Source organism: Oreochromis aureus, linkage group 23, assembly GCF_013358895.1.
Source record: "Oreochromis aureus strain Israel breed Guangdong linkage group 23, ZZ_aureus, whole genome shotgun sequence".
Classification (NCBI taxonomy): domain Eukaryota; kingdom Metazoa; phylum Chordata; class Actinopteri; order Cichliformes; family Cichlidae; genus Oreochromis; species Oreochromis aureus.
Window position 1 is genome coordinate 40,107,728 of NC_052963.1, and position 13,232 is coordinate 40,120,959.

General features: G+C 39.6%; 1 protein-coding gene across 2 annotated transcripts; it reads left to right on the forward strand.

The window, feature by feature from the left end:
• Positions 1-949: 949 nt before the first annotated feature.
• On the forward strand, positions 950-12,081 carry il23r (interleukin 23 receptor). Of its 2 annotated transcripts, none has more exons than XM_031749583.2 (18): positions 950-970; positions 1,184-1,285; positions 1,424-1,525; positions 1,921-2,050; positions 2,227-2,402; positions 2,947-3,070; positions 3,151-3,317; positions 3,709-3,845; positions 3,957-4,158; positions 4,271-4,353; positions 5,045-5,243; positions 5,330-5,533; positions 5,828-5,926; positions 6,088-6,243; positions 9,163-9,303; positions 9,466-9,553; positions 9,997-10,087; positions 11,251-12,081. In XM_031749583.2, the coding sequence occupies exons 3-18, from the start codon at positions 1,465-1,467 to the stop codon at positions 11,899-11,901; spliced, it is 2,709 nt and encodes a 902-aa protein (XP_031605443.2). In that variant the 5' UTR covers positions 950-970; positions 1,184-1,285; positions 1,424-1,464; the 3' UTR covers positions 11,902-12,081. The 2 variants fall into 2 exon arrangements, with proteins under 2 accessions (XP_031605443.2, XP_039462569.1); XM_039606635.1 differs by lacking the exon at positions 950-970 and adding an exon at positions 1,032-1,046.
• The last annotated feature ends 1,151 nt before the right edge of the window (positions 12,082-13,232 follow it).

The following is a 13,232-nucleotide window of genomic DNA, read 5'->3' on the forward strand; positions in this document are numbered from 1 at the left end:
GTTTGAAGTTACAGATGGAAAATATCTTGTGAAAGAAAATCACAAAAGCCAAGATAGCTAGAGACTTTTAAACAGTTGAGGCTGAAGTACTTTGCGGGACTACAAACGCTAGCAAACGAGCTCAGTGAGAAAAGATGTTCCAGTGTAAATCCATTTCTCTAAAGAGTTCTCTGTAAGTTTCTTTTAAAAATTTTCTAAAATACATTTAAGATCCAGGATGTGTTTAATTTCCATGTCACTGAGCAGTTTTCTGTTACAGTTTGATCAAATTTATGTCATTTTTTTAATCTTTATAACCTTGATTATGTAAGTCTGTCCTTCAGCACATTTTGATTTATTGTAAGGAGGGGGGCTCAGCTGTGTCAGGGTAAGTACAAATTTAAATAACCAAGTTGTCAGCGTGCTTTTCAAAGTAAAATGATTGGTGTCACCATGTCGCTTGCTCGGTTGACCACTGGATTATGTGCCAGCAGCAGCATGTTTAATGAGAGCACCAGATGCTGAGAACACTTATGTTTCAAGTCAACAGAATCTTTGTGGTGATGAAAAACAGGCAACAGAAGTAGGGCAACAAACTATTCAAAAAAAATGATCAAAGTTTCTGCATTTGCCAGAATACCACAAAACTAGGTCACTGGCCTCTTTAAGACATTTCACTCCCATGAAAGAGATCACTTTAGTCAGGTGCTCCTCACACAGCAAGTCGTCTGATGAGGATCGATTCACAGCAAAAGTCTTTTTGGATGGTATTTTGATAAGAAAACCCAGACAGGATGAAGTTCTGGTGAGCATTATCTCAATCTTTCATCTATATGTCGAAAGTGATGGTATGTGCAGTCTTTGAGAGACAAAAAACATACAGAGAAACGCGTTACAGTCGTTGATCGCTAGGAGACTCTCCCTGTGGGATAATGCAGGTTTGTTTTCTCTCCCTATTCCTGTCCTGTCTTTCAGGTTCTGCGTGCCGCAGGTGAGTAACGATAAGGCTCGTTAGCCACAGGACCAAAACGTGTCCCAACAGGCTGCTAGCAGCGAAAGAATTGAAGGTTAACATGCTTGACGTGACGAAATACTTAATCTCAGTTCATCTCAGTTGTGTCAGCAGGATAGAACATTGACAGGAACGGGTTTTCTCTTATCTGCCATGGTGTTATGACGCTTGTACTTCTGTTAATGTTATCAGCTTCAAGCTTGCACTGGAAAGGATGAGACATTGAGTTAAAAGCTCTTCCTCCGCCTCATGTTAGGCAGCTCACTCCAGTGCTCCTGCACGCAGATGACTGAGGTAGGCTTTGAAGATAACTTTGTGAAAGGAAATTTCTTTTAAGTGATTCATAAGAAGTAAGAAATCTGTCATTTTTCTTTTTTTTCCTAAAAAACAACCTGTTTTTCTTTCTTTCTTTTCTTTTCTTTGTTTTTACAGCTGCTGAATGGGTTCTTCGAGATTCAGAAAAATGAGCTGAGATGACTCTCTCCTCAGTCATTTGGAGATGTATTATTGTACTTCTTACTTTTCCTATCAATTGTGAGTGTTACAGGTTCCAGCTATTTAATAACACACCGCCATTACTCTGTTACTCTTACTGAGATCCCTTATCACAGTTTGGTAGCTTTTGTGGTTTTGAATTGTAACCCTTGCTTCAACACTTACCACAGCTTCAACCCAAGTGTTTCAGTAATTAAATTAGCAGATACATAGCCATGGAAAGAACTTTTAGTTTTTCTGTTCTTGGCATTCCTTCTTGCACAAAGAGGATTTTTTTCCACAGTAAAGCCACTGAATGTAATGATCCACTTGGTATTTATAGTAAATGTGTTATACCTTCTGCTATACAGAAGGTATTTATTGGCATGGTCTAAAATTTACTTTCTCGACTAATGCTGTGGGGAAAACTTCATGTGTTTGTCTTTTCCGGACAGACTTCCCTCTTCTCCATGTTGGCTGCCAACGAGCGATCACTAGTGGGTACCTGACTGCAGAGCCAGCTCCACTCTTTCTCATGGGCTCAAATCTGACGGTGTACTGCCACACCGATAAATGTGATAGGAGGTGGGAGTCAGAACAATGCTACACAATATCCTGTCATGCATGAAAATCTCCCTGCTGTGTTTGTAGCTATCAGCTTTATTGGCTCATATTTGATATCAGAAAATTCGTTTTTAGACTTCTTGTCCCTCTCCACCAGTTAGGAAACCATAATTAAAAGGGGTTTTTTTTACATGCAGTTCCAAGATATCCATGAAGCTAAATGGCAAGCCTGTGGATAAATGGGAGAGAATCAACTGCACTACAGTGAAATTCCATCTGCCCAGCATATGGATCCCACTGTCTGCAGCAATCTGCTGGCAGACAAGTGATTACATGACTAAGCTTGTCGATGGACTGGATCTACTAGCTGGCCGTATGTACAGTTTACAGCAGCTGCAAAAGAAAATTTGTGTGCAAATGCAAAAAATATAGAGAGAGAGTAAAACACAAATTTACAACACTGCCTGTAAAATGGTAAGAAAATGCAGTGGGGTTGTAGGTAAACTTGGTTTGCAGCAAGCTAAATAAATCACAATTGTTGTTTTTTGTTTTTTACTGCTGTCTGTTATGGCTGATGTTGAGCAGAACTTGGAGGCTGGGTTATCGGAATATAGTTTATTTTTATTTAGTATTTTGCCTGTAGAAGCCAACCAAACAGTACAAAAACAAGAAAAAGCAAAGTGAAAGGTAAACCCATGGGCACTTTGTAGGAATGGGAGCAGACGTGCTCAAACCTTAGTTACTAAAATTAATCTTTTTGGAGAAAGTATAAAATGATTTAACATATGTATTCTCTAATATGTTACATAATGAAATTTGTTTATAGAAGTGACACAGAAAGCAAATGACTAGTTTTCATTTTCCAGCAAATGTAAAAACTAAGGTCTGTTTTTTGTTTCAATCATCTGCTTTTAAAGTGCCTCCAGATAAACCTGACACTATAACATGTGAAACAGCAAGGAGCTCATCCTTAATAAACTGCTCGTGGACGAGGGGGCAGGAAACGTACCTTCCTACCCTCTACAACATTTCTGTAAACAGGTATGGTGTTATGATTTTGTTTTGTATTTTCTTGTTTATCCAAATCTCAGGGTTTGATTTTTTTAATGTTTTATTTTTAGGGAAAATGGGAGTCAGATACGTCTATTTCAAATCCAGGGTGCTGACAAAATCACCATACCACGAAGAATGTTAGATGAAAACACTACATACCTGATCATTATCACTGCTTCTAACCACTTTGGAACATCACAGTCCGATCCAGTCGTCCTACGTGTGAAGGATATAGGTAAACCTGTGCTTCTGTAATACTTACACAAATCTTGAATTTGAATACTATTGAATGTTAATTTTTTTTCACTTGTTAATTTCATTGTTTTTCTTTTCTTTTATTAGAGTCATATGGTTTCTCGAGAAATGTGTCATCACCTGATGTATCATTTTTAGAAAGTTTTTTTTTATGGTCACAGTTTGACTAATTTGACCTTCTTATCAGCAAACTGTTTTTCTGTTTGTGTAATATTTCTTTGAAGAGCAAAATTTGCCTACGCCCTCGGCGGAGCTCTGTCACTATTTCAGTAAACTTTAATTGCCCAGAATTTCTGTGCCATTACAGAATATGTAGCTGTTTCTGTCTCCATCATTTGTGTGCACTATATTTGGTTTCCTTTGTCTTGCAGTGATACCCGAGTCACCTATTATTATGAAGATAGAGTTTCAGAGCAATTCCGTAGCGGCCATATTGCAATGGAAAAGCAATGAATCCTCAGTGCATCTCAGACCTCATGTCAAGCTGCGCACAAACAACACTTCCTGGGTAAAGTTTTATTAACACTCCCCCAACAACACTGTGGGGTTTTTTTTTTTTTTTACAGCAAAAGCCTTTATCTGGCAGCATGAAGTTGATCTAATCTCTTAATGTTTTTAGGAAATGAGAGCGGGCGTGGAACTCAGTAAGAATCTGATACGGACAGATAATCTAACACATCTGACTGAGTATGAGTTCCAGATGAAAATATGCAACACAGCGCCTGAGCTGACACGTACCAACGCAAGTAGTATTACCGCCAGAAAAGCATTGCTTTGCAGCAAATGGAGCCCATCTATGAGGAAGACAAGCCCTGGAAAAGGCAAGCTCACCGTTGTTGCTTATCATAAGACAGATGCAATGTAAATGTGATGATATAAGAGTTAGTTGTTTCTAATTCATAGCCCACAACTTACAGTCTACCCTCCCCTCAGGTCCATCACAGCAGTTGCAAGTTTGGAGGAAGGTGGAGAGGCAGGGGACAGACGGGCAGAGGAACGTGACTGTTTTGTGGAAGGTAATAAGTCATGGCCACTCATGAGCCCTGGCTTTTGTTGTTATGCTGCCATTTTTGAATCCCAAACATCCATCAAATACAAGAAATGCTTTTTTCTGATGCATCAGTTTGGTTATAACACAGAAAGTCTTCACTGCTGATTGGTTAAAGGGAATAATTTATCATTTTGTAAATTGCAACCATTTGATTTTCTGCTGAGACCTTTTTGTTGTGCATTTTACATGAAAGAAAAAGCTTTCTCTTGACAGCGACTTCCTGCATAATACCTGACCACAGAATAATCTAACACAAAGCCTGTCTTCTGGCAGCAGTCATTTCAATTTATACAGTAAAATGAAAGTGGTGTCAGACCTCTAATCTAACTTTTGGATAATAAGCAAGTAACTGTATTTCAGACAGTTCATTTGGATGAATGAAAAAATGAGTAATATAGGAGTACAGGTAGAATTTCAATTTCATTTCAGTTCTTGTTTTTTATCCATCACAGCAAAGTGCAAAGAAATGCAACAGCCTCTTGGCTAATGCTAAACATGGGACAATTGCAAACAGGAAATGCCATCCTCTGATCAGAGGCTTTACAGACACCAGCTAAATTATTTTACATAATGCACTTTTTAATGCTCAACCCTAAAGAACTTAATGTGCAAATGACAAATGTAAATATTAAGTGATGACTGGATTTCTTTCCCAGCCTCTACCACCAGAGGATTTCAGTGGCAAGGTGATTGAGTATGACATTTTTCTGGATAATGGTCAGAAGCTTAAAACCTGTGCTGCCGAGTACATCCAGTGTGCAGTTCAGCTACCAGCAGAGGTTAGCAGCCTGAGCATCAGTGCTGTCACCACATATGGGAAGTCGCCACCAGCTGATGTAATTCTCAGTCAATCAGGTATAGCAATACTGCACACAGAAGATTAAAACAAAAGTACGGTTAAGTTATGGAGAAAATGGACACTAAATGTCTTCACTGTTCAGGTGTCCCTGGATCTCCTCTGATAAAATGGAGCCCTACTGCTGATGGCAGTGCTGTGTTTGTTTCCTGGTCGTGGACAACAGGAAACTACCCACTGAAACAGGAGGAAGAACTGCAGTATTACGTGATGGAATGGACAAATGTACCTGGAAAAGGGCTGTGGTGGCAAAAGTTACCCAAAGATCTAAACAGCACATCAATCACAGGTACGCTCACCACTGAGCCACTAGGGAATCTGTCTGTCCACATACGAACAGCAAAATATTGCATCACAAAAATTCAAATTTAAATCTATGAAATGATATAAAAACACCAGGGCTTTAAATGAGAGAAAACAGTGGCCTCTTGTGGCCATTTGTTGTATTACACCAGCACAAGCACAGAATGCATATGATGGTCTTTATATACCTTAAGTCTGTGTTTCTGAACTAATCTTCATATTTGCAAAATAAATAATATATTTTAATATAATGTAGTTTATATTTCTGGCTTTGCTTCAGGTTTGACTCCAGGTGTGAGGTATAACATCTCTCTGTATGCTGTGACCACCAGAGGTGTCAGTGCTCCATCACCCATACTGCTCTACTCCAAAGAACAGAGTAATGCTTCTTCAGATTTTTTTTTTTTAAGAGAAGTTTTTTTCTACATTTTTGAAGATTGCTTTTTTAAGCATGTGCTAGATTTTGTGAATCTATACCCGGGGTTCAGGAAAAACTTATTGTACCCAACACGTAGTCTTTTTTATCACTGTGTGTTTCAGAGCCACTTTCTGGTCCAAGCCTTTCTGTGCTGGCCCACGAGGCCAGAAGCATCCAGATCCAGTGGGAGGAGCTGCCCGTATCCCAGCAGAGGGGTTTCATCACAAAGTACAAGATCTATTTCAATACACAGGGATCCAAAGACAACGAATTTAATAGTGAGCATCAAACTGTATATGCCAATTAATGGGACGGCCATTTTTTCACAATCAGCTGATTGACAAAAAAACATCATATTAACTGATAAATTGAGAAACAGGAACAGACATTTATTGTAGCTTTAAGTGAACATTGATAAGTTGTCTGTAAACATTATCGGGTGGCAGAGGAACTCTCGGAGTCAGATATATACCTTAATTTTCCTTTAAGGCGGGTCCAAAATAAGTACCTTGCATCCTTTGGTGTGACAAAAATATTTAGTTATATGAGCAGGCTGTTGCTTTAAAGAAAAAGTCTAACATTTTTTCTTTTTTTTAACACGTGTTTTTCAGCTGCTTTTTCAGATCAGTATAAACACATGTTGATTTGCTCTGAAGGTTTAGAGCAGGGGTCCCCAATCTCAGTCCACGAGGGCCGGTGTCCCTGCAGGTTTTAGATCTCACCTTGGGTCAGCACACCTGAATCACATGATTAGTTCATTGCCAGGCCTCTGGAGAACTTCAAGACATGTTGAGAAGGTAATTTATCCATTTAAATCAGCTGTGATGGATCAAGGAGACATCTAAAACCTGCAGGGACACCGGCCCTCGTGGACTGAGATTGGGGACCCCTGGTTTAGAGGAACCACAACTTTGCGCTGTGTTTCCTGTTCTTGTACATCACGAGTCCTGCCTTTTATGGGGCACATGTAGGCATACGTTTTGTGTCTGTATTCCACCTAGGTCAGACAAAGTCCTCCTGTGGGCGCACACATGTGGGAAATTTATGTATGCAATAGTAAATTTATGTAAGCATAAATAGTGTCTCAGCAGAAGGCTTGTGTTACAAAATGGAAAGTGTGCAACCAGGATTCCATCGATACTCCCCTCCCACAAAGATGCAGTGCATCAGCAGGGTTTTTCACCTCTCACTTCCAGTAATGTCGTGAATTTGAAATGCTAAACTGCTGCATGTGGATTATGTAGCTATTATGTTAAAGTACTTTTTCAAAAAAGCTAAAAGGAGGGGACAGCATCACTGTCCAACATGACAAGAGAGCCGGTAGCTCTACTGACATTAGAAATGTTACAAACCGTTTTGGTAGTTTTCTCTGAAGTCCTACGCATTTTGTATCTATCTTAGATCACCTTGGTGATTGATTGTGTATGCTGAGATCTCACCTAAGAAAAAACAGTTGTTTGTCGTCATTTTCACAGAGTCTTCAGTTTTCTAGAACTGGCTTTGACCACAAACAGGAAGCCATGTGGCTATGTGCACAAATGCATCCGTAAACACAGTTACAAACCAGCCTGCTTTGTGCACTATTTTTGGAATGTCAGCTTTAAAGCACCTGAGAGCGCACATTCTGCTCTCTCAAATGTGCTACGTGCATATACTAAATATCAGTGTTCTTTGAGGTATTTCAGATAATTACTTCAGTGAGCTACTTTTGTCTTATGCCATTTTGCTCTATTACTCATATGCTGTGCCAAAATATAACCTGCAATCAGATCAGGCTAAAATCTTTTAGTGGTAGTTAATCCTCTCACACTGCACTGAAAGTTGCAGCTTACAAGAGAAAGGCATGTGGAAACTGGTCAGATCTTTGCACTCAGAGGTCTGACTCAATGTTCACTATCTCTGTTTGGAAGAAACATTTTAACTGCAAATGATCTGCACAAACACACCAATACATGGTGGAAAAATACTGGATAGAAAAAGTTTGATGGGATTGTGGCTTCAACAGAGGAAAAAGGATCAGATTGACATTTGGCCAATGAAGCCCTTTTTAACAAGTGAAAGAGTCTCTTTGTTAGAGATTTATTTTGGTTTTCCTTCATTTTCTGTTTTGATATACTGTGCAAAAGTCTTAAGCCAACCCTAATTTCTTTCCAGTTTTCTTGGAAAAATAAGAAATAGGTGCAGCGGTTTATTAAAGCATGTGCAAGCATACATGGAAATACAGTATAGAAGGCAAAAACAGATTTTGTATAATTGGTATGACTGCCTTTATTCTTCAGCACAGCCTGAACTCTGTTAGAGAGCTTTATGGCAAGTAGTCTTCAGGTGCAGTTCTCGAGGCGTTTTGAAGGGCATTCAAAGCTCTTCTTTGAGTGTTTTCTGCCTTTTGTTCAGTTCTCTATCAAGATGATCCCACACTGCTTCAGTAACATTAAGGTTGGGGCTATGGGAAGGCCAAATCATGACTGATAGTGTTGTTGTTTGTAAAAAAACAAAAAAAAACAACTGCTGTATATATTCAAGCTCAAGCTGGGCAAATTAAGCTAGCTACTGGCCTACCAGTCAACTATGGACTAATGATGTGGTTATTGCTATTTATTTTTATGTGCAATCAACACGTATGGGGACGTCATCAGTTTAATACGCAAGGTCTGGCTAGACCACTAACCAAAACTGGTGTTTCAACAGAAATGAAAGTGCTAGGGTGGCAAATTCCCCATCAGTAATTGAACCTGAAAACAAACATTTACTCATATGAAGTGTATTTTTTCCCAAAAACCAGGAAATTATTTTCCCAGTATCCATTGTTACAAGTGTACAGTCAGCAATCCACAGACACCCACTTCCCAGAAAGCTTTGGTGCATCAGAACCATTTTTAACCTCACTAGTTCAGCAGAGCCAAGCAGATTTCAAGCAGCACATAGGCCACAGAACCTATGATTGTGTTTGTTGACAGTAGGCTGGAGGACGCTGACTAAAACCCCCAACTGATATGTTATCTTTACAAGAGGACGAGGCCAAAGAAGTAGCGAAGAAACAGAGGGATGGTCCATCACATGCAAAATACGGCATGTTGATGTTCAAATAGCAGCATTATGTCGGTCTTCTTCTTCTTTGGCTGCATATTTTAAAGGTTACCTTAAAAATATTGTGCTTGCTTAAAAAAGAAATGTCTCTCATTTGCTTCTCTACACAGAGACTGTGTCTGCTTTTGGTCCAAGGCAGGAGTGGTTAGCCTGTCCTGAAGGAACTCTGGTCCTGCAAATGACTGCATCCAACTCAGCAGGAGAAGGACCGCGAGGGGGCCTGATCTACTCTCAGCCTGCAGCTCCTGCAGGTCAATATTCTATTGCCACAAATACTAAAAGATATTTAGGCTTTTAACTCTCCTTTTGTATTTTGAGGACAACTAACATCAAAATAAGATTATTTTCATAACTCCTTGACAACTTGTCTGCTAAAAGAAAAAGTGTTGTCTTTCTTTTCTTGTCTCCTCTAGTTGGCCTGGTGGTTGTGTGTGTTTTCATCATTACCATCTTCATTGCGATCATAGCCAACCTGATGTGCTGGAGATGCGCGAGGGAAAGGTATTAATCGTTTATGCTCGAAATGAACAATTAAGCTCGAAACGACTGTCGTCCGACAGACACAAAACAAAACCTAACAGCCAAAGTATTTCTAAGGATACCACATCAGGACCTTAGGTTTTGTTTTACTAGTAACAGCGATGGATGCCATTGTGGTCGGCTTTATTAAAATGCCACACCGCAACATGAACAGATGAACAGATGAACAAGAAACCACAGATTTAACATGAAGAGAAACTTAAACCAACACGTGTAGCCTACTAAATGTGGTCAAAGCACCCTTTCCAAATCTGGTGGTTTATCTGCGGAGAGACTGATTTTGATTTGCAGTAGTAATACAAGCATGCATCAGTTATTTTGTCTAGTACCTCAGAGGCACACTAAGGAGGTTTTGTTGTAGCGTTTTAATCAAAAACTGAAAATCTAACTGTTTTCTCTCTTAGGATCAAACAGAAATGTATATCCTGGGGACCTGCCTGGCTAGTTGAAAACTTGCCAAAACCTGGACACAGTAATGCCATCAGACTATTGGAGGTAAACAAAGCAAGCATGTCCACTGAGTTGACATTCATGCTCATCAACCATACACTGTACATAAAAGATGAATATAGCCACTATAACATGACATAGTGGCTTGTGAACTCTACATTTCAAAGCATCACTATACGCTTTATTCTTTGTTGCACAAAAGGATGAGAGTGGGATAGTAAAGTGCAAATTGCAGAACAGAAACAACTGCATTATGCTGCTAACACAATTTCAGCTCTTAGCTAGCTAGCACTAAACTAGCCAAGAACCCAGAGTGTTGTTAAGCTGAGGGAATGCCAACCCCAGCCCGGCAGCCAGACTCAATTTCAATAGGTCACAAATTAATTCATGTTTCCAAAGTAGAATCACTGTGGCAATCGCTTTAAAGTCTCTTTGTGCCGTTTTTCGTCTTTGCTTTGTGCTTTTGGCTTAGCTAAATGCTAAGAGAAAGATCATATCTTCATTAGGATAGGGATTTGTATTCGTGTGTAGGGCTGTAGTAGGTAACAATCCCAACACTGATCACAACAAAGAGGGGAAATACCTCCCACACACACAAACATTTCACACAGCATGCAGTCAATTTTCATGAATGTAATCCCTTTGATAGGCTGTTAGCAGTTGTGGTGACTCTCAAAGTAAAGCCAATGAGAATCAACAAGTGATCAAATCGATAACTGATATCAATAATGTAATTAGAATCTCTACATTTTTCATTGTTCCCATTCCTAGTCCCAAGTAACGTAGCACTGGAGTCTAATAGTGTTGACTCACTTCTCAGGCCAGCCTTAGTGGATGCTCCCAAGTCCAGGAACTGCAGTTGTTGGCCCTTGGCGCGTATTGGCTTCATTTTTCAGCCAAGGAGACTACGTATTACTGTCAGCATAATGACAAAAAGAGAAACAACTAGCAAATGAAGCGACACCACCAGTGCCAGCAAAACAAAGAAATCAGTTTGCCAGTTTTGAGCTACACTAAAAATAGCCTACTATTAGTTTCTAGACATTGCTAGCCTGAACTATTGTAGGAAGTCATTGTTACTTCCTGCTTTCGTTCTGAGAGATTTAGCTACTTTATCTTGATGACACATATAACTCTGAAACAATTGCATTCTATTTATCTCTCTAGATCTAAGTATGGATTTGATTTGTTTGTTTTGTGGTCCACAGCACGATGGAGTCGAACCATTATTCTCGTGCACTCACAGTGACCCTCCACTGTCCCCCATCACTGTCATCTCCCAGGAGGAGAGGGATGAAATCTACCCCAACATCCATGTTGAAGAGTCCCAGACTGGCTCAGGAACACTCACAGTGAAAACACCTTTCCTGATGTCAGATACTGAGAAAATGCTTGTTGACAGAAGGCTTGAGCATGTTGGCTACAAACCCCAGACTGGTATGATGAATTCAGAAGAAGAGGAGGTGAATGAAGTGGAGGAGAAGCAGATGGACACTCCATTAAATGGGGAGGACGGCAGATGTTCAAGTGTGTTTGAAGGATTACTGAGTGGCTTGTTGTTGAGTGTGGATGTGAATTCCTCTTATTCATCTCGGGAACATACTCGCGGCTTTGTGAATGATCATCTGAGGCCTAAACCTCCTGAACCAAGCACAATATCTAGAGGTTTTCAGTTCTTACAACAACATAGAGGGACTGTGGATGAAGTAGAAACAGACTCTCCATCTCTGGACTTGCAACAGGATGAGATTATGACTCCTGACACAGCAGACCCCAGCTTGTCTCAATGTACTGGTGAGATAATACTGTTTGGCGGTTACTTCCCTCAGATTGCTGCTGTCAGCAGCGATAAACTGTAGCATGGACGATGGGGATGACACAAAGAAAAAAAAGATAAACCTGCACTACCAAGAAAGCATTATTAAACCACCTTATCGCTTGAAATGATGATTTCAGTAACCTTGTGCGATCAGAATGAAAATCTGTCTGAAATTGTTGTCAAAAACAAATTCATGAAATAAATTTAAAGCAAAAAAAAACTTTATCAAGTTTCCTGAATGTCAAACGTCAGAGCGACCTGATGGCAGATGGGGCCAAAATGTATCCTGAATATATGAATAGATATAACACCACCCCTCCAAAAATGCTAACAGTGGCGCACACTAATACATAAATAACTTTCTTCTGTGCAATTTGGACTCACGGGATCATCGGTCTGTTGCAGGACTAATGCATGGACACGTGTTAGTCCAGGAGTCTATTTAAAATCACTACTGTGAAAGGAAGCCAGAGTACCTGGAGAGAAAAGGCACACTCAGAAAGGCCCCAGCCTGGATTTGAAACCAAGCCCTTCTTGCTATTTAAACAATGGTGCTAGCCACTGTACCGCTGTGCTTGTAAATAGCATCATAAAAATATAATTTTAGCATTTAGTGATTCACATGGGTTATTTTTTAATCAGCAATATCTAATTTGTTAAGAAAATTATTTATTTATGTTTCCAAGAGAATTAAGCCAAGTAACTTTATGAAAAATAACATCTCCTCTATTGCCACCATCCATACATTTATCTTTTAGTGATGTTGTCTTATCTTTTAGTCTTTACATTTATCAGGTAGATTGTTGTTAACTTTTGTAAAACACATTGAAGGTGTAGACAAGATGTTTCCCACCTACTTAATGAGTTAAAAACCCACCCACTCATAGTGAAACATTCAGGTCACTATAGAGACATTCACGGTTTCTCTGGATTGAACTGTAATATTTTGTTGATCCTCCGATAAGCATCATGAATTTCATGTTCTTGTGCCTGCCATAACATCTGTGAGGTGGAGATGGTGGAGATTTTGCAGGCTGACATTAGCATTTAGCATTAGCATTCAAAACACTATTTGTAAGTAAAGTGTCACAGAGAAGCTAGTGTAGCTCGTTTTTAATTAAGTTTGTTAAAGAATACCCAAAGAAACTGGGTCCAGATTTTAGACTTTAGACTGAGAGACTAGTCTCTCAAAAGCATACGTGAAGCTTTGCTTACTGCAGTCTGTCGCCTGATCTTTTAGCTAACAGTGCTTGTAGTTATATTAACCTCATGATTTATTGATGTACAGAATTCAGTTTGAGGTATTTAGCAGTTAGACCCCGACAGTCCATCACAGCAGGAAAGAATCCAAGCCGTGATAGGGATTAGGGC

What these genes read in the sequence shown, in the direction of transcription:
- il23r (XM_031749583.2), top strand. Translation starts at nt 1,465, where the DNA reads ATGACTCTCTCCTCAGTCATTTGGAGATGTATTATTGTACTTCTTACT. An exon ending in TGTAATTCTCAGTCAATCAG is followed by an intron (nt 5,244 to 5,329) that starts GTATAGCAATAC and finishes TTCACTGTTCAG; the next exon opens with GTGTCCCTGGATCTCCTCTG. An exon ending in AAACAGCACATCAATCACAG is followed by an intron (nt 5,534 to 5,827) that starts GTACGCTCACCA and finishes GCTTTGCTTCAG; the next exon opens with GTTTGACTCCAGGTGTGAGG.